Genomic DNA, 21,131 nt, shown 5'->3' on the forward strand with positions numbered 1-21,131 from the left:
CCTAGATGTTATGTTATGATCTGGCACACGGAGCATTAATTCCTTTATCAGCTCTATTTCCTTTACAGTTGTTCATTTAATTGAGCTCCTCTGTGTATTTTACAAAACAAGATGCATTCATTACAACTTGCAGACCTCAGATAGCATTGTAACATGTTTCAGAAAAATAGCACTTCTGTAGATAGTTGTGGAAGTTGGGTGTTTGGTTTATTTTTCAGATGATGGGAGGAAGCAGTAGCAGAATTCTTGCATGCATAATCAGTAGGAACTTTCCAGAAGCTCTTTATTCTAGCTATTTTCTTTTAAAGCTGTGTTTACACTAAGAATTCGGCTGAGGCAGTTGAAATATGTGGCTGCTGTGTAGAACAAAATACACTGTATGTTTTGTTACTCTCCTTGTTCTGCTTTGACTTGTGCAAACAGTTTTAATCCAAAGGAAGAGATCATACAGTCTGTGACTGCGGTATTGTACAATCCAGTTTAGGGTGCAAATTACCCTCTTACGGCACATCCTGACATTAAATAGTCTTGTCTTGAATGGAGTGTAAATAGAGTGTATCCTTCTCTTTCACAAGCCCTTGGAGCAGGAAGCCACATGTGTTAGCTCTACAGTGTTCAGGAGCCAGCACATCTGTGTGACCATACACCTGCATGTGGCTGGAGCTGTTCAAATACTGTCTTCCGTGCAGATTTTGAACATTAAACACACATCACTGGTTGTAAACGGCCCTGCATGCTGCTGGGGATTCAGCACCAGAAAGGCCGTTTCCCGAAGCACGGAGCAACCTCTGCCGAGCTTGGCAGTGATGGACCCTTCCAGTCCAGGGCCAAACAGCTTGTCTTGGAGAGGTCGTGGGGCCACAGCACTGTTTATTGGGAGGGTCTCTGTTGCATTGGCATCGTGCACAGGAAAGGTATGGGCAAGCACAGGAGTGCTCACAATTGCTTGCTGTTGTTGGCCAAGGCAAGCTGGAGAGGCTTGTTTGGTGTCCAATTGCTCCTCTCTGCTGTTGCCTCTCCCTCTCCCAGCCGTCTCTGATGGCGGCTCGGGGATGGGCATTGGTCTTCAGCCATGGGTGAATGCAGAAGAGAGATTAAGAGCTTGGCTTCCTGCATCCTGACTCAAAAGTAGGCATATGTGCTTTTTTTGGTGAGTAAAAACAAATCGGTTTCGACAGAGCTTTTTTAGGGAGTTTTCTCAGGCACAGGATGAAATTTTGAGGTGGAAAAAATTCACACTTTTTTTTTCCCCTCTATTGGGCCAGTGTGGTGAGGACCAACTGTATTTTTGGGTGCTTGGGATCCATGTATGTCACTGTTGAGCATGTGGCTGTTGAGGAACGTGTGGAGTACGTACACGTCTCCTGCGCAGAAATGTGGTGGGGTGGGAACTTTGCTCTGGACCCAGGCTGGAGCTGTTCCTGGGAAAGAAAACATCAAGACAAAACTGGGGAGGAAAGCACCTCTTCTGTCCCATTTGTTCTGGCTGATGCTGAACTGGTATGTTGGGTACTTTCGTAGTGTGTGTGTGTGTGTGTGTTACCTTACGCACCAACGTTCAGAGGCACATGTATGACTTCTCTTCTGCATTGTGCTGTCCTAGCTGTAATATGATAGCCATAGCCCTTGGACAAGGCAAAGCAAGGAGACTGTGTATGTTTCCACAAAAGCCTTAGCTAAGCGCATTTGTCTTACTGTGTTATGGGCCTGATTCTTGAGGGGGGTTAGACGCTCTCAGTTGTGGGTGCTCAGCATTTTTGCAAGTCACCCTGCTTAGAAGTTGGTGGTTACATTTTTTGTTTTAATGGGAAAAAGCATTTTTCCACTTGCTTCTCCATAAACTTAAACCACTAAAGAGCCCTTGCTTAGTTTTCCGCACACAAGCACACACTGATGAGAGCATGAGAGGGACTGCAGGTCTTAGAAGGCTTTAAGTGTGTGAAAAGAAGGAGTCCTAATGAAAATGGTTTTGCAGCTTCATTGTGGTGGGTGTGCCTTTGTTTACAAAAAGAAATGAAAGTGCTGGAGGCCGAAGAGCTTTCTTTATCCTCAGAATAGTGACGATAGCAGTATAAACTTCCCTGGCCAGTTTTGCCAAGGTGCCCAAGACCTGCAGGTCCCTGCAGAGCTTTGGCACTCTGCTTATTGGAACCCTTCCCATGGACTTTGAGCCTTGAGCTGTCCATCCTTGCATTGCTCTCCAGAAATACCATGTTTTGCATGGTGGACCTTTCTTGGGCTCCCGAGTACCCTTCTTAAAAGGTGGCTTGTTCACATCACAGGCTCACTGCATTTGGGGAAGCCAATGTGTCTTTTCCAGTGGTTTTGAGGTTCATGACTTGCTCCCTGGATGGAGGTGCAGACCTCCATGAAGCCAGTGTTAAGCCTGTTGAAGGCAAGGGGCTTGTTCCTCCTAGCACGCTGTCTTGAACCCCTTCGGAGAGTAGTCCATGAACCCCTACGAATCTGATGCCTGGGGGCCAAACCCTCTGCTGCCTTCTGCTTCAGCCTCCTCAGCTATCCAGTGCCCCATAGAAATGCGATCCATTTTAAATAGATACTGTTTGCAGCATCTTGGACTTGCTGTGTGAGGATGAGAAATGTTAACATAAATTCTTTAAATAACATCTAGTAGTGTTGAATGCACAGAATTATAAAACATTTTTATATTCTGAGACTCATTTGCATCTTCACATTAAAAACTGTGGTTTTCTTTTCAGGGAATGGTTGCAAGATCTGATTTGTTTTGAAATCAAAGCTAAATTTGTGTTCTTGCATTCCTCTTTGCCCTTCATTTGACAAATTTTTCTTGTTCTATAAATACAGAATTGTAAACAAGGGCTAATCCTTAGCAACAACCTGGAAAGTTAACATTTCTCTCCAGCTCCTATTATAATTAATTCAGACACTCTGAATATGATGTGATTTACACATAGTATTCCTAAGGCCAGGAGGTACTAATATCTTGTTAGAGAACTGAGGAAAAGAACATGCTTTTGTGTTCACCATGTAACATAATTGCACTGCATTTTCTTTCATAAGATGTTTAAAGATGCTTTTTACTTTACATTTGAAAAATGGAAGGCTTCTGCTTTTGCATTTGGCTGAAACTGTCGTAAATGTGTTTTCCCTCCTGCAGCAGTCAACATTGTCAAAACATTTTGCAAAGTACATTTTAATAATATGGGTTAAGACCATCATTATATTAATTTAATTCTCGGTGTAGCTAAATTCGTAAGATGCTTCCACTTTGTCATAAAAGTTTTTCACAGTAAACATAATCTGTTTTCCCTGTGCAGAAAAGAAAGGGATAATACAGTCAATGAAAGGATAAATCCCTTGCATTACATTGCTTAAATATAGCTTGAACAGTCTTTCTCTCATTGTCCATCCTTTTATTTTATTTAATTTTCATTTAATTTTTTTTTTCGTTCTGTTTATATTTGTTCAGGGAGTGTTTTTGTAGTGTTAATCTATGTAAGCCACATGCAGTTGAAAACTGCAACTCCCAAAAGGCTGCGATTAAAACATTATGGATGTGGCAAACCACAAATGCAAAAGTAAGTTTACATTTAGATTTTCTTCATAAAATATTTTATTCAAGTTTTGTAATACCTTGGTATCGTGGTCAGCATTGCCATAAAAATTCTGTGTTATATGGAATGATACAATCTGTGAAGCATTTCCCATTATGTAGACACCATGTCTTTAAATTATAGCAATTTCTTAAGATTTTAAAGCAAAATGAGCTCTTAGAAGTGTGATTAATAGCAGGGAATGAGGCTAACACTGGGTCATCAGTGGCACTCCATTACAAAAAAGGTTGGACTAATAAAAGCATCCATCTATTTGACCAATAAAGCATTTGAATGATATGCTTATAGTTTTTATCATACCGTAGTTACTTTGTACTGAATAAACTGTGATTTTACGTGCTGGAAAAGGAGTGTGGAACCGGCAGCGTAGCTGAGGTGAGAGCAGTTGTCTCGAGTAGGGAAATATCAGGACTTTTATGTGAAGCTTGATGTTTTCAGAAGCCTTCAGGTTGCGGTGTCTAAATTTTTGAAGCTGCTGTGAAATATCTAAATCCCCCATGACCCGTGCCTGCCTGCCCACGGTCGTTCGGTGAGGCTGGCCCTCGCTGTCCTGCAGGGAGGGGAGAAAGGAGGGTATTGTGTGTAATCATTAATTCAGAGTTAAGTCCCCGGCAGCCCCAGACATCAGAAATACTCTACTGAAGCACAGGAAATGGGGCAGCACTTCTGTTTTCCTGGTGTGCGGACACCAACCCCGTCCTCGAGTCGCACCTTTCATCCTGCCTGCTATTATGCTGTCAACCTGATGTATTAAAAAATACGAGGTTGCCTGAACAATACTGCATTTGGGTTTTATTTAAATACCTGCCTTATTAGTAGGTTGTACAGATTTCATGGTTTTGAACCTTTTTTTTTTTTTTTTTTTTTTTTACTACAACAAAAGGCTAAATATTTTCTGAAAAAGAAAACGGAGGTTCTTGGTCAGCCGTGGATGTCCAGGATTGTGCTGTGAAGAAAAGTACCAGATATTCTAAAACTTGTGAAAAAGTGATGAAGGGGGAGGCTTCTGGCCACTACGCTGTTTGCACATGAAGTGGCAAGGGAGGGGAGATTAGTGCCAGGGCCAGCTGTGACCTTGGATACTTCATATATTCGAAACTGGGATGATTTTACTCAGCGTTTGGTGGTGGTGCTGGTGCTCATCAGAAGGTAGCGGTGAACCAGGTAGGGGCCACGGTGCAGCTGGGAGGAAAAAGGACCCGTGGTATAGACCACAACTGCATCCTCTATCCCCATCCAACTAGTACAATGTCTTAAAAGGGCTTATTTTACATAGGATAGGGATGAAGAGACTTCTGGAGGTCACATGCAGGGATTGTGTCAGGGCAGGAATGTAACCCGGAGCCCTGGATTAACCCCTACCGATAGGACCATCCATCTTCTCTCCCTGTACTTCAGATCTTTCCTGAAATACATGTTCAGGATAGAGAAGTTACAGAAACCTCCCTGGAGGAGCGTTGCGATGGGCAACTTCTTGAGTGTTATGGGGATGAGAGATGGGAAAGGAAAGGCTTTCTGGAAGGTGGCAGACCCAGGGGACTTTGGCGTTTTGAGCACCTTGAGGGCTAATGTCACAGTGCCTCGGGGCCAAGAGATGGACCCAAGGAGCAGTTGGGGGCCAAAGGTTTCAGTTGTGAGAAGACCTTAGAGGCACTTCTGGCCCTCCTTGGCTTAACGAAAAGGAGCTAGGGAGATCTGCAGAGATTGGAGAATGGCGATGGGAGGCAGAAGCAAGAGGGTTGAGGATGAGAGAGAGAAAGGAGGAGGAAGAGGGCTGAACTATGGCTTGCTGCTTCAGCCTTGTGTGTCACCACATGCAGGGAGCTGGCATGGGAATGGATGTATGTGTATAAAATCACACATGTACATGGTCATGCTGGGCAGAGTAAGTTGTGTAGAAAGCTGTCATTTTCCTTGTTTGTCCTAGAAGAGAAATGAAAATTTTGCATCCCACCTTTTGCAGTTGCTGATTTTTTTTTTTTTTAAATGCAAATAGATCTTTTACATCAGTGGTTTGGCCGGTAAATCTTGTTTTGTAAAACACTTTCAAGTGTTTTCAACTCTTTTCTTTACCCTTTATCGGAACAGATGCACAGCTATGTATTTTCCCCTGCTGCTTGTTGTCTTGAGGTTGCACAGCAAGACTGCAAAGGCTTTTTGTTTGTTGTTGTTGAAGGGGAGGTAAAAAACCCTCAATCCACAGAAGAGTTAACAGGACTTCACTTGATCTGCTCGTTTATGCAATGAGTAATGTGAGGTTGGTAACAGCAAATTGTTGTTTATAAGCAAACATGGCACTGTGTAAACAAGAAGGCCTGGTCCCCAACTGGTTTGATTTCATGGTGGTCAGCAGCTGATGTATGTAACGTACAACCTTTCTGCTTCTCGAAATGTCAGAAGAATGACTATTTGTTTGTCTTGAGTTCTTCCCAGCTGTTTACTCTGTAATGCATTTGCCTCAACCTTGATTCCCTAAGAGTGGCCCCTTTCTCCTCCCTGCTCTGTTTACATTAGTCCTGCCCCGAGTGTCACCTATGAAATCTGTTGATTATTCCACCTGGTTAATGTTAAATTGCTCTTGCAAGATGATGTGTTTGTTCATAAACACAAATGCTGGGCCCCTTGTTTACTGTACCCATGGCAGCAATCAGTTATTAAACAAATATTGCTTTGTTTGCGGGTGTGAGCAGCAGTTTATCCTGCAAGGTCTGGAAAAAAAACCTTTAAATGCTGCGATTTTGATAAAGGAGAAAAAGGGGAGCTTGTCCCTGGAATGTGGCTGAAACTCGCTTTGGTTTGCTTTGCTTATCTTTAACTTGGGTGAAGGGGCTCGAAAGATTAGCAAGTTGTTTGGTTTTTCCAAGAGATTTCCTTAGTGTAATGATATCTATCCAGTTGTTTGCTTTTTTCAGAAGGGAGAGAGCACTCCTGCAAGACGACTAGCACAGCGGTAGACGGCTGATGGCTAGAAAATCCTGCATGGAGCAAACAAGGAGTTAGAAGGTCTAGGACAAAGATATAGGGCTATGAACCAGGTAATCACCCTGAAAGTACAGCCTTGCATTCTGTGTCAGCGTTTGGTCGGGGGCTTTTTGGTTTCCCTCTTTTCTCATATGTGATTGTAATTGATGCATGTGCCCTCAATGGAGTTTGAAAAGGCAAAGCTTTCACTTTTATTTCTGAGGAGATCTGAGGAAAATTTCTGTTTTAGAAGCAGAGCAGTTTGAATGGAGAGAAAATACCAAATGTAAAAACGTGCTCTGTCGCTCCTCCTCCTGCAAGTGAGATGACAGAGCTGCTTTTCTTCTTTTTATAACTGGAAAACTGCGTTTACATCTGCTAATTTCTGTATGCTGACTGTTTGCTCTGTGGTTTCTGGGACTCCTAATTAGAGAGAGCCATCCTGGTAGTTGTTGCTTTTAGGTTGTTTTGCAAATGAGCAAGAAAAACTCACTCACACCATCTTTGTTTTTAAAAATTATTGTTTGTTGTTGTTTCTGAATGGGGCTTGGATTTCAAATGCCAGGCAGGACCTGTTAGCACTAACAGTAAATTGCTAGGGCTTCGCACACAAAGGGAGTAAACCCTCTTAGAGTGACCTTGAGAAAGAAATGTTAACTCTTTTTGTGTGAAGGTGGTGTCTGTTCCTTTATATGTGACTTAATCTGTTAAAATATCTTGAATATACATTTATAAGAAGCTTTTGAAGGATAAAATTAAATGATTGTCCTTTTCATCCCTTGGAAAACCAAGCAACAAAATATGCATAAAAATGTGATATATTGTATTCACTAGCTCGCACCAGTGGTCCAAACATATTGTTCGTTTTGGCTACTAGAGCGGTGTCAGGGCTGGAGGGGAAGCAGGAGGTACCTGAAGTGTGTAAGTGGACAAGCTGGTCATTAATTGACTTGCGTTACTGTGATGAATCAAACCTTCGCTGCCTTAAACTAAGTGAAAATAGTGAAGTGAAAATTGTATTGTACAGAAGTATTGTAAAGTTGCACCTGGCTTTGAGGTGGTTTTTGACTTCTGGAGGCTGGTAGAGAGTTTAGAAACGCTTTAATGGAGATATGCATGGAGGGTGGGAGTCTAATTCATCTACAGCCAGCACTTGGTCTTGTGAGGTTTGATATCATTTTACTGTAGCAGTGTTGCTGTATTTACTAACTGTAAAAACTAACCGTATTTACTAAATGCAACTTTGGCATTTTATTTGGTTGAATAGTCGCATGTTTTTCTGTGAGACAGACTGCAAGAGTTTATGTTGCAAGCTCAGAGCAGTGTGCCTACAAACAAGTAAGTCCCAGGCTGTGAGAATAGCTCTGTAGTTTCTGTTCCTGTTTTACACGAAACCGTGGGGAGCCCCGCACGCTGCTGCGCCCAGGCTGGGATGAGCAGGTGGGTACCTCCCGAGAGACGCCAGCCGCGAGGCCGGCACCGAGGCAGCTCTCTGCAGCTGCTCTGTGCCTCACCATGCTGTGGTTAAGTGTCCCTCCTTCTGGAGGAGTTTTTCCTCTAATGTGGATGGTGCTCATGTCCATACGGTAGCAGTTGCAGAGTCATATGGTACTATGAAGTATGGTTTCTTGTTTGGTTTGGGTTTTATTTGCCGCCCACCGTTCCTTTCCTTCCAAATAAACGATGATCGCAGTGATGGTAAGGACGATTTCTGTCAAGCTCACGGCTGAAAAGACAGCTCTCCCCAAGAGAGAGGAAGGAACCTCACTCTGCCGATGATGGTATGTAAATGATTACATCATATTTGCCAGTCGCTTGGAAGTGGCCCAGCTCTAGAGCTTTTATACAGCTATGGCATGAGCTTCATACTGAATATGGATTTTAATAGCTGTCAAGCTGAGAGGCATGGACTGAGATAAAGCTGGCTTTGCCAAGGGGGTTTGTTTATCCAAGGTGAGACTGGGAGTAACTTCTGTGCAGATGTGTAAAATGAAGGGAGGATGCAAAGAGCTCGTTCGGGGAAAGTTGCGTTGTCCATTGTCTCTGCCTAACGCTTTGGGTCTTACCTCAAGGAAAGGAGTGAGACCTGTCATCTTCACAGCTTGGTATGTTTTGGTGCACTAGCTTTTCATGGGGACCAGCTCTAGCTCTTTTAAGCAGACCAAATGGCAACCTTTTAATATCTGTTTCAGTTAATTTTCCTTGGATTTGCTTGTTCTCTGTTCTTACTGTTTGTGATCAGCAACACCCTCAGCAGAAGAGATTTCCTTAGGGATAACTGCAGTGACTGATTCTCTTAAGAAGTTTAAGTTGTTTGACCACTATTTCACAATAAGTCAGTGCGGCACAAGTGGGATTAGGCTTCTGACTCTCCTTCCCTTCTTCTCACCACAGCTGTCTTAAATTTCAGCTCCTGCAGAGCATCAGTCAGCCTTTCACTGAGCTGCCTCCAAATGATTTCAGGTTCCTGTGGCCCAAACGATACACACTGCTGCTGGAAAGGAGTAATGCAGACAGTGCAAGTCACGCACGCAAATGGTGAAAGAGGTTGTGTTGTTGTATACAGTTAAATAAATAAAAAGTCGTGGCAGCCTGCATCTAGACAGGAGTAGGTGAAGCTGCTACTCAGGAGACTTGAGGGTGGCAAGTGGACATAAACCCTGGTAGAGGTTCAGATTGGTGGGTAGTTCAGCTTCTCACTGGTGTGACCCCCAGGGAGGAGGTAAGGCAACCAGTGTCCTTCTCCTGTTGACCAAGGTGATGTGCTCAAGCACTTTTGGAAGGTACTGGCTTTTCACTCACTAAATTTAGTTACAGCTTCATGTTTTCCCCCTTCTTCTTCCTTTTTAACCTCCCTCCTCATGGCTCTGCATCACCAAGTAGCTCTTCCCCAGTGTCAGGAGGGCAGGGAAGGGGAGCAGCCCCATGGGAGCCAGGTGCCAGGGCTGCAGATTGGATTGGCTCATGGGGATGCTTCGAGAGCAGCGAGATTTGTTTCCTTTCCCCAGGGAGGCTCGGCACATCACCTCTGCGATGTGCTCAACCTCTGCCGACCCAAGGCTTGGGACGAGTCCAGCCGAGAGGAGAGTGCCAGGGCTACGCCTGTGTCAGGAGGCAAAGCCGAGGACGCACTGCAGATAATCCCATTTCTTCTGGACCCTTTATTTCCTAAGCACTAAATGAAATTTCAGATTTTAGATACGTCTAGACATATACAGTGCACGATAAAGTTGATAATACATTAATCATTTTTAACAACAGGTAATATGCATAATTTATGGTGTTACAGTGCTATCTTTTTTGATATTTATGATGGATAATGCTCAGTTTTTGCCCTCATATTACTGCTTTAAATTATACCACAAGAAAATTAATGAGGAAGTAGATTTATGGGTTTCATTTGTTTGTCAATTCGGAAATTAATTGGGTGTTAATTTTAGCCGTCCCTCATCAGACCAGGTCTTTAGTGTGTGTGCATTACTTTGCATTCATTGAAGCCTACCTCCCATTTACTGTGGGTCACTAGCTTTGCATACATTAAAATAGCCCTCAGGCTCATTCTCTTGATTACTTTTTGAACTGCCATGCATTAGAAAATTTACGCCTTTCTGTTATAATTATGAAAATTCGCTATTGGAAGATGGTGCTTGCATAACAGCAAGTATACAGTCTTGCTCAGCAATGTAAGATCATATAGCAAATCCCAATATGTTTTTGTCTAATCCTAGAAAATAGCACACTCGACAATCTTTGTTGTGTGAGTTTCATCCTTTGAAATTTCAAGGATCCATTTTAATGCATTGAATTACCTCTTTAAGCTGAGGAAATATCAAAGGATTTCACCTCGTCGCTGTCTCTTTGTTTCCTCTTTCCACACATCCCGTACGTGTTCCTCCCTTGCCTTGCTCCAGGTTTGCCTCTCCTCCTCCAAACGCCGCTGTCAGACGTGACTCAGCATCGCTTTTCAGGACAGCAGAGCCTGACTCGCTCCATTCCTTACTATTTCGGTTGATTCTTAAAGATCATCCTTAATTGCTCTTTGAATCCCCTTCTCCTTTTTCATACTCCTGCACAATTCAGCAACCACCAGTAGTGTGTAGGCGACTGGCCTTCAAAAGGGGTAAGCATGAAGCTTTATCCAAAAAGTACCCTAATGTACTGACAGTTGATCTATAGTTAGTTAGTACATAATTATACCTAAAATACACCCTGTCAGCAGGATAAATGACGGCTACTGAAAACTCTAAAAGCATGACGGGTGTTCACCCATCTGCAATGACGAGAGCGGAGGGTTTTGTAAGTTGAGAAAGGCTGGTGAGTTCAGCGTGATCTGATTTAGTTAAATCATGCCATATGTTGGGATGGCTCTTTCTAATAGTCGTGCTAACCACAAACACAGGCAGAGAGAAGTCATCTGGTCCACCTGGCTAGTTTGGACTCCCCTCCCCGGCGTTATTTCTGTACTTAGCGTGGTGGCAGCCCTCGAGCTGCTCATGTGAAGCTGGCTGATTCACAGTTAATTGTGACATGGTGTAATTTAGTAAATGAGCAGCTGAACATCTGTACGCCTTCCCCCACAGTAGATCAAAGCCTTACCTTACACAAGGCTTTTAATTTCCACTAGTGAATCCTTTTTCTTTTACTGTACTCATGGATGGCGGGACGGTGCTGCTGGCCGCCTCACCGACCTAGGGACGGGGTGTCAGCTGGAGGAGATAGGTGTTCCGGCATCTGCTGGAGACCGTCAAAGCATGTTCCTGGAAAAATTCGGAAGTGGTGGTGGGATGTGGAGCCCAAGGTGCTTTTCCCTGCTGGGCATTTGCTTCAAAGATACCTGGACTAAAAGAGACCACCTGTGAGTTGGGCAGTGGTCTCCTGGGAAAGCCATCGTGGTCCTTGTTGCTGATAACGGGCAGTGCTGGGAGTGCCAGGCTGCTTCTGCATTGCTCTTGTACCTGTGCTGCGGGTAAGAAGCAGCTTTGCTCATGCTTTGTGTATTGCCTTGCTGGTCACGTCCTGGAGCGCGTTTTGTTTTCAAGAGGTAGAATCCTGCCTTTGCAGCGTTGCGTTGTCATGAAATGCTTCCAAACACCGTTTGGGTGGGTTTTTATAATTATACAGACAAGTGCTCTAAAGTTAGTCCTGAGAGCATGCTTTGGGGAACTGCTTGCAACAAATAGGTAGAATGTTTACTTATAAACCGTACATGTATGAATAGTATGACTGCTAGAGAATTTAGGACTAGAGCTTGTCATTTGATCACTTACTTAAATCTGATTTTACCTTTAACTCTTCTGTCTATAAAAGTAGAAATATATTTTATAAATCTGTGTTGTGTTTAGTTTACATGTCCTTTCATGGCTGGTACAAGTTCTTTAAGAGCATTTATTCTGCTTCATATAAATAATTGATCAGCCAAGTTAATTTACTTCTGTCTGACTTGGTCAACCTTAATTAACTGCCCTGGAATAAAGACTGAACTTTTTGTTAGCTTAAAATCTTTCACAAATGTGACAAAAAAGGGATGTATTATGACAACATTTTTGCTTTAGGACTGTTCCCAGGGGACAGAAATGTTGAATGATCTTTATGTGCGTATATATGTATTTGCAAACACCTCCAAGTACTAATAGCCAAAATAAAATTGTCAGCTTTGGAAATAACTTGGAAAGACGCAGGCTACATTTTGAACATGTAGTCCAGGCTGAGTCTGGAAGCATATTAAAACAAAGATTTTAAGGCCCAGAAGACCCCAGGGATAGTTTTTTAAAGGTGATGAGATGCTTAAAGATGTAGGTCCATGCTTATTCAGGAGTCTTAAAAATGTCTCGCCAGATGCCTCCATGTATGGCGAGGCATCTAAATACATCTGAATTTCAGTCCCTTAGACTTTCAGACTTGCAGCGGGTCCTTATTCTGACGGGTGCTTCAATCAGTAAATCCTCCCTCATGCTGACATTAAACAATGCTGCTTAGTCTTTAGAAACTATACTAGTAGAAGAATTGCAGAAATTGCACACTTCAGTGCCCACCTCCTGCCTGCTAATCTCCATGCTTAACTTTGTTCATCTAAATAGTCCAGTGGAGCTGAGCACCATGTATCTGCAGCATCTGGTCTTTGTGATGTTATGGACTTTTTTTTTTTTTAATGGATTAGCACAGAACATTTCAAAATTAGGATTCCTTCAAATTCTGTCTTTTTAGTTCAAAACACCGACACTGGAGTCCTCAGAAAGATCGTTTTGATACAGCCAAAGTTCACATCCAACTTATGTTTTTTCAATTTTGACCATGCCCTTAAGAAATTAGTTGTCCCCTACTTCTGTCCAAGTCATCTGGAAGATGATTAGCTGTTGTCCTCCTATTGACAGAGTGCCTTGCTTTGAATCCACTCCACTGAAATTTTACTCCATTACCTTGAACGTGACACATTCACCAAGGAGATGGGCCAAACTGTACAGCTTTGGTTTTGTATTTGACTGTGCATCAAAGCTAGAAAAGGTTTTGTGCAGGTTAAGATGGGAATCTTGAGAAATCAATCACTGTTGTGAGATTTTTAAACCAAGCTGACATTAAGTTGTATAAGAACAGTTCTTTTATTATGTGCTCCTTGATTTCAGGATAAAATTTTACAAGTTGTTGTTCATACTGCAGTTTAGCTTTGGTCCCTTCATAGGGGAAAAACATCTTTTGTCACCTTTAATAATCTTAAGAGTCATACTCCATCCCTCCTAACATGAAATATCGTAGAATTTTTATTAAAAAAAAAAAAAGGAAAGAAAGATGCTTATACTGGTAAGAACCCATCTATTTTAGGATGTAAAAATACATTTTCCTTTGCAGAATTGATATGAGAGTCATTCTGCTTTGCAGAATGCATGAGATGGACATGCTCTTTTGCCATTAAATTTAAGTCAGCACATGGTATCTTGTATGTCGTGGAAGCTTTCATGGACTACTGTATTTCCTGTAATAAATCATTGTGCATAACAGCTTCTTCAGCACTATTTTGGTTACTTGGGGTTGTATTCAGACCAAAATCATAGTTTGTGGTACTAGACCTGAAGCTTCAGTTCAGTTCCCATAGAACCTAATCATGTTGCATAAAGTCAACATTGCTTTTTTTTTTTTCTTTCACAATTTTGAATGACAGACTTCACTAACAGGCTTCTGTAAGGCCCGCTCCTCTGTGCTGAGGAGAGACAATTATCTCAGCCATCCTCGGTGTACTATCACCTCAGCTCATTTAGGTGTGCTCAAAAAGACAAATAATAATCATTCTTGCAGAAAGCTCTCGCAGGTTGATTTTCATGACATGACGCTTAATGATCAAACCAAACTGTGATTATTTATGTCAACTCACATTTGACTACAGTGAAGAAATAAACAGTTTTATCTTTTCTCCCTTGAAAATCCTGTTTTCTATTGGAGGTATTTTAGCAAAGTGGATTTGTTTTGTATTGGTGTCCAGTTGAAGGTATATTGAAGTTGACTGTCCATGAATGGGTGTTTTTAAAGCAAAATTTGCTCAAATATGTTCACTTCTGCTTTTAAAATAATTTTTTGAAAGTCCAAACATCACAATTTTCTTCTTACTCTTCTGATGTTCTCTTTGCAAACTCCATTTCCAGCTCCGTTTCCTTGATAGCTGCTGCTGATCGTGCTGGATACGATACGTAGGGTGGGCACAGCCAGTCGAGGGCTGGGGCCAGCCCTGTGCAGCTCGGGTGGAAACTGGCTGGGGTACTTCAAAAGGTAAAATAGAGCATGAAATTTGTCATGGAAAAGGTTCTCAAGAGCTATGCTCTTTTCGTGACCAAATAGTATAAATAATTCATCTTTTTCTGAGTCCTATAGGTTGGAAAAATTGTAGCAATTTCTACTGTTGTTTCTTTCCAGGAGCATTTTGCAATCCTAGAGACAATAAATAATTTCTTGGCCAGTTTGGTTGTGAATTATTTTCTGTGTCCGGGAGATATTTCGCTCAGAAGGGCAAGCCAACAAATTGTGATCAGGCAGTGATAGATCTGCTCCCTAGTGGTACGCATTCTTCTTGCTGCTGTCAGAGGCATCTTGGAGCTTTGGTTGGTGCTTTCTCTGACCCTCCTTAGCAGTTCATCCAGGTTCTCGCTTCCAGTCAATTTGTTGCATCAGAAGTGTTGGAAAATGAAATGTGCTGCTTTACTGCTTGGGCATATTGGTTTTAGCATCTCTCTTCACCATGGTATCTGCTGGAGGCACCTTCCACCAGTTCTTTAGTATGTCCTTCCTCCATCGGGTGTGGTCTATGTGGTGGTGACGTGCCACCCACTGTTTGCCATTGTGCATCACAACAGTCAAAGACATGAGTCTCTGGGTTTAACCTGCTAACCCGATCTTACATGGTGGTCATCCTTCTCCAGATCTTCTGCTGAGGTAAATTAATGTAATGCTTCATTTTCTCCAGTTCGGGCTTGACCCCAAATTTGGGTGGAAGCAGAAAACAATTACATCAGTTCTTTCTTTTTGATTTATCTCTGGTTAGAAGAGGTGTGTCCTTTTTAGTAGTGTAGCATATAAAAATTGCATGGTATACTTTTGAGTAACTTGTGAGCTGTCTGGAGAATTTTACTCCTGTCTCTTCTTTCAAAGCAACCTTTGCCATGCAGTCGCTGCCTGGTGTGTAATCCAGCCTTGCTTGTTAGGTGTAAACACTTATTTAGACTTTATCATGCTTATAGTGCTGACAATGAAAAACATACCATGCTCAGTCTGTGTTAGAGCAGCATCATGTTAAAACCCAAAAGCATTTGCTAGTGGCATTGGGAAAGCTGTAGGTTAGTTTAGATCTCTGGAGCTTTTACAAGGGACTTGACAGGAGCTTTATAATGAGCCCCCAAGCCTTTTTGTCCCCTTGCATAATTCGAAGATTTCACAAAACAGATTGAAAGAAATTTCCATAGACCAGCTGAAATTTATTTAAATGTAATCAGAACATTTGAATCTGTCCTAGCACCATCCATGTGCTTGGCCATCAGCATGAATAGATCCCGTCATCATTGGAGTGGGGTCCGGCTAATGAGTGGTTCACCCGCCTTGGACGTGAATCAGCGAGGAGTGCTAACGCCGGAGCATGGTGGTGACAAAGCCCTCGTTAGTCAGCTGCTTCCTAGTTACAACATTTTGATTATCAGCCATATGGATCATCATTATGAATGTCTGAAGCTACCAAATGAATGAGAGGTCTGGCATTGGTGTGTTGGGCTGGAGTGTACCTCTACGGGTGGGGTCTGATGTTGAATGTCACCTAGGGCCAGCAGACACCCAGGGAGCCAGAGCTGGAAGGAGGAATTTCTGTCTCCAGCTAGTACCACACCTTCGGCAGCCAGGGTCTCCAAATTACACGTGTGGAATTCCCAGGGAAAGCATTTTCCCCTGGTACTTTTCTGTTGAAATACATTGCTTTCTCTCACCCTTTCTGGTTGATACTTTCCCTTACATGTTGGAAGGGAAGGGATTTTTCTTCTTCCTTTTGGTTTGGGGTAGTTACTGAATTCAAACAGATTCTTCCTTAAATATAAAGTATTTTAACTTCAAGGTGAACTACCCTGAACAGAGGCATTTGGCTCACATGTGCACGTGGTGAGTTAACGTGGAGTAGGCAATGTGCTCAGAGCATGCAGCTTGGCTTACCGTACCCCCTCTCCCTGCGGGTAAGGATGAGAGAAGGAGCACGAAGGGAGGGAGGGATGGGCTGGCGGAAGCAGAGCAGGCTAATAACATTTAAATCCTGGAACTTGGGGCCTTGCAGGTGGAAATACCTATAAAACAACTCATCAAAATATCTCAAAGGTAGCGGTTTGCAGCTGAAAACTGGCATATGTGCTTTGTTTGGGAGGTCTTGAGCACAAATGCTGACAGTTCCCAAGATGTGTGAATCCCAGGAGTTCTGGGTAAGCAAGTGGGCAATCATCCTCATCCTCATCCTCGTTGTGAGGCCTGTGACCCACTGATATAACTGATGAGCGCAGCATTGTAAAGCACCCAGGGACAGACATCCACCAAGAGTCGAGAGGTCCGGCTCCGAATAGCTGTGGCTACTAAGATGATGTTTAGCCAAATAACGCAGGAGGCTCTTCACTGTAATGCCGTAGTGCATCCAAAGCCGGACCAAATCCATAGCCAAGAAATTTGCCAAAAAACCTAGTTCTGTGAGCAGTTGAAGCAGGTTGCCCTAAACGAAAACTGATGGTGTCCAGCACATCCCAGACTTAGCCTAAATTGCTTCAGAGTAATAAAAGGTGCTAATTTGGCAATGTCATGGTGTGAATGGAAACTGAAATAGTGAATGCTCTGCTTCACCTACCTGCCCCTACATAGTGTATATCAAGTTTTTGATATTGTCCATCATATGTTGCAAAGAATGACTCATCCGTTTCAAAGGAAAGCATCCAGATGTAACTAGAGAAATTTAATTATGGATTCTGTGTGTTTGTTCAAAAATATTTTTTTTTCTCTAAGGGAAAAAAAGATGTTGAGCAAATAATACTATATTTAGAACAGAACTAACTTACTAAAATTATAGCTGTACCAACAGATAAATAAACATAAACTAGTAGCATGAACCATTAATGAAAGATAAATCGTATGAAGGGAAATGACAAATGTTTACAGTTTTGGCAGGATTTAAAACAGGGCATGTCTCCTTATATACAGCAACTGTTTTAACAGCTGCTTTTTTTTTTTTTTCCCCTCCCCTAAATTATTTCAGGTTTTTGAGTCATGATGCAAGAATCTGGGACTGAGACAAAAAGTAACGGTTCAGCCATTCAGAATGGAGCGAGCGGTGGCAACCATTTACTAGAGTGCAGCCTGCGGGAAGTGAGATCAAACGGCGAGACACCTTCAGTTGAAATTGGGGCTGCAGATTTAGCACATCTTCAGCAACAGCAGGTACTGTAAGACATATTACAAGTTTTTCCTACTTACAGGAAAAGCATGAAGCATTTAACCCCCCCACCCCCCCCAACCCTTTGTATTTGCCAGTCAGAGGATGCTTTTAAGACTTGCCTACGACACTCTGTACATTTTTGTCTGTAGGAGATTGCAATCGTTAATGTAAAGGGAAACGTTGGACTTTTCTTCCAGGGCTCTTTTTTAATCATTCCTTGGAAATACCCAAAGATCAGGGCTTGCTTCCGTTGCCTGAATGTGTTGAGTCTGGTGGCAGTGATTGGGTGAACTGCTATATACAAATAACTGGTTTCCAAAATATGTCACTGGGTGGAAAATACACTAACGTTAAGTTTTGGTTTTGCAACAAATTTTAATATAACCTAGCAACCTCTATCAACAGAATGTTTTCTATTAGCGAGAAAGGCTGCGGAGGCATCTGCTGCGGCAAAACGTCAGAATAAATAAATAAATACATCCCGTGTCAGTACTCCTCAATTCAGAAGAATCGGAACCAAATTGTGTGTTTTGCCTTTGTATTTAAATTAGTGCATTTTCTGGGAAGTGACCAAGTTCACCAGTGTAAATTATCTGCGTAATACTTTTTGTCTTTTTCTTTTCCCTGATAAAATTTTGAAACCCTTCGAGGAAATTTTACACCAAAGTGCTGGGCATTATCATTAATGTGTTTGGGAACAAAGGCTGCAGCAGAACCATGGTGAATACACTTATGCCTAACCCACACTTTCTCTAATGCAATAAGCATTCTTAAAACCTTTTAAATAAGCGATTGGCAGCTGGTTAAGACTCCCCTAAGTGTACAGTGATCTTTTTAGCAGGTTGTTGTGGAGAAGAAAAAACCTGCACTCAAAAAACAAAGCAAACTGAAGGCTTGTGGAGGAGCAGGTGACCCTGTTTGCCAACATAAGACAGAAAGCTGCCATAATTAAACAAGTCAGAAAAATGGATGATACTAAATGCATAGATTTTGGTTGTTTGAATCATTTTCATCCTACAGGTTTTTACTTGAAGTAAGAATACCATCAGTGAGAAAATCACAGCCATGCTGAATTCATTACTGCAGTAGTCACACAAAACCACGGATAAAATTTCAATAACTGCAGGCCACAGTTGAGTAAACAGTTGCACTGAAACTTAATTCCTGTTGACTTTTCCCTCATTCTTCGCCAGGGGCACATTCTGATTCGTAGTGCAAAGACAACGGGGGTTACAGCTTTGATTAATATAGGACAGTAGAAGAGGAGTGGAACAGTAAAATATGTTCAACACAAAGGTCTCGTCTTAAAAAGGCTTCGTAGCAAAATGAGTTAATTACGCTGCGTTTTCCATAGGAGCGCTATGGAATTTTCCAGTGCTGCTTTGTGCAGAGGGAAATGGGGGGGTCATGCAAACACGTGCACACTGTAGACCAGAATTGCTCAGACCTCTGCTCCTCCGCTCCTACCACCAGTTAGTAACCTTCACTGCTGGTGCCTTGTGCCAGGGCTTCTCCGTAGCCATCCAGAGGGCTCATGCCGCTTTAGATAACATCGTAATCTCACGTGTAATGGGTTGTGTCATTCAACAGCCGCCCATTCGGTCAATTAAGGAGTGGCACCAATTCATTCCTACACAGGTCCTCCAGCCCTCCCCCAAATGGTGCCTGGCACAGACACAAGTGCTGCCAGCCCCTGTGGGAGCAGGGCGCAGGGCTGGGGGACAGGATTGCCAGGTTCAGGATTGCTTTCACACAGCTCAGATTTTAGCTTATAGTTTATTTATCCTCTGCCAGTACAATAAACGTGGTCGGGGAGCTTGCTTTTCTCCAAGTTCTTAAAAGACCTTTATGTTCTGTGTTTGAATTCTGCTGTTAATTGGTTTTGATGACTAACTTCTCCATGGAGTTTATCTTTTAAAAAGCAAGTTGATTGCAAAGTTTAAAACAGTTATTAAAAAAAAAAAAGGGGGAAAAAAAGACCTGATAACAACAAAAGGGTAATCAGAGCTAGCATAAAAATATCAATCTTAGTGTTTGCAAAATATTTTTAAATGCTGAAAAGAAGAAAAACCCGTTGTTTTCAGACAGCTAATGCAAGCATTTACAGATACACATACAACATGGAGCATAATGTTTAGATGTTTCTCCGTATACAACATATGCTCTCAGGTCACTTAACAGAATGCGTTCGACAAAATGCTTCTTCAATACAAATGAATGAGTTCTGAATTAAACAGCTATTTCTTAAGAGCATTTCATTCAAATCTTTTCTTTTTGCCACCTGGCACTTGTTTTGTCTGAAAAAAAAAAAAAAAAGTCAGTGGTGGGTAGTTTGAGCTTTGCTGTTGTGGTTAGTTGTGTATTCCTGTGATGAGCGTGGCTGAGCAGTGAAACCTGGACATGCAATGGCTTGTGTAAAGTATCTGTGCTGAATTGTGGTTCACATTTTTTGTGACATTTATGAATTTATAAAGACTAATAGCTTTGTTGGTATGAGAGAGGAAAACAGAAATGCTTCAGGTTTTTTAGGAAGATTTAATGGGTTTACAAACTTGTAAATAATTTACCATGGAAAAATACGGAGCACCACAGATGTCCATATGTTTGAAGGAACAGTGTACGGTGTGAGCACTCTTGTAGTAAGTGCAGGGAGGACTCGTAGGACAAGTTTTACACTTCCCATGTCATCTTAGGGTGATTCTGCCATGCAAGGAGGTAGAGAGTGATGTGATGCTAAATTATTTTAGCATTAGCAATCTTGTAAAATGTACTGTTAAGCTGGGAGTAGCAAATGCAGGGAAGAGTTCTGCTATGTATAATAAAACCAAATAGCTCCAACTGATGTTTATATTGGTAATCGTGAAGTAAGAAAGACAAAGCAATACAAGTGACTCTATGGGGACAGTACATCTGTAGAAGAGTTGGATAAAAATGGAGAGACATGTAGGAGAAATCACCCCCAGAACCAGACTGAAAGGGAAGGAAAACCCTTTCCCTCAGTATTTTGGCACCTGCTGAGGGTGGGAGAGGTTGCCTTCCCGCTGCTGCTGACTCCACAGGTGCCAGTGGTCGGCATCTTGTGGGAATGACTGTCAGGATGAGGTGGAATGGGCAGAGTTTTGGTGACCTGCCTATAAAACTTGGAGTAGGCATGAAAGTTACCTGGGTCATTGGACTTCCTAAAGAGATCAGAAGCAGGCATTTGGCATGGGGTCAGGCAGTGGGGCTCAGGAGCTTGCTCCCAAGGTGCCCACAGGGGCAGAAAACCTGGGAATGGGGTACCAGGCAGAGTCCGGCAACATCTGTTGGCTCTGAGGCATCACGGAAAACATCTGGGAGGTGCAAAAGGGGTGTTGGAGTGACCCACAAGCTGAAAGTCAGGCTGGGCAAGGGAAGCTTGGACAGAAAGTATGTAATGATGGGGTGACTCTTGCCTACTAAGGAGTAATAAATAAAGACTCATGGGGACAAACTGCGTTTTAATGTACATGATCACAACTTTAGTTGCTTCAGTGGTTTCTGATGTCTACTCATACAGAAAGTTTCATGCTTAAGTCCTAGCCAGTTCTTTTTTTTTTTCTTTTTTAGCTTATAAAATAAATATTATTTATTGTGTTTTATTTTTATCCTCAGGACTATTCATT

At 42.3% G+C, this 21,131-nt stretch overlaps 1 protein-coding gene across 17 annotated transcripts in view; it reads left to right on the plus strand.

Annotated features, from left to right (window-relative positions):
- Positions 1-21,131, plus strand: part of FOXP1 (forkhead box P1) — a 392,035-nt gene that overhangs the window by 206,248 nt on the left and 164,656 nt on the right. For all 17 annotated transcript variants that reach the window (XM_075514033.1, XM_075514034.1, XM_075514036.1 and 14 more), the window contains one exon: positions 17,308-17,489. In XM_075514033.1, coding sequence (XP_075370148.1) covers positions 17,319-17,489 — 171 coding nt within the window. In that variant the 5' untranslated portion in view covers positions 17,308-17,318. The remainder of the gene's footprint in view (positions 1-17,307; positions 17,490-21,131) is intronic.

The sequence above is a fragment of the Mycteria americana genome, chromosome 11, assembly GCF_035582795.1.
Source record: "Mycteria americana isolate JAX WOST 10 ecotype Jacksonville Zoo and Gardens chromosome 11, USCA_MyAme_1.0, whole genome shotgun sequence".
Taxonomy (NCBI): domain Eukaryota; kingdom Metazoa; phylum Chordata; class Aves; order Ciconiiformes; family Ciconiidae; genus Mycteria; species Mycteria americana.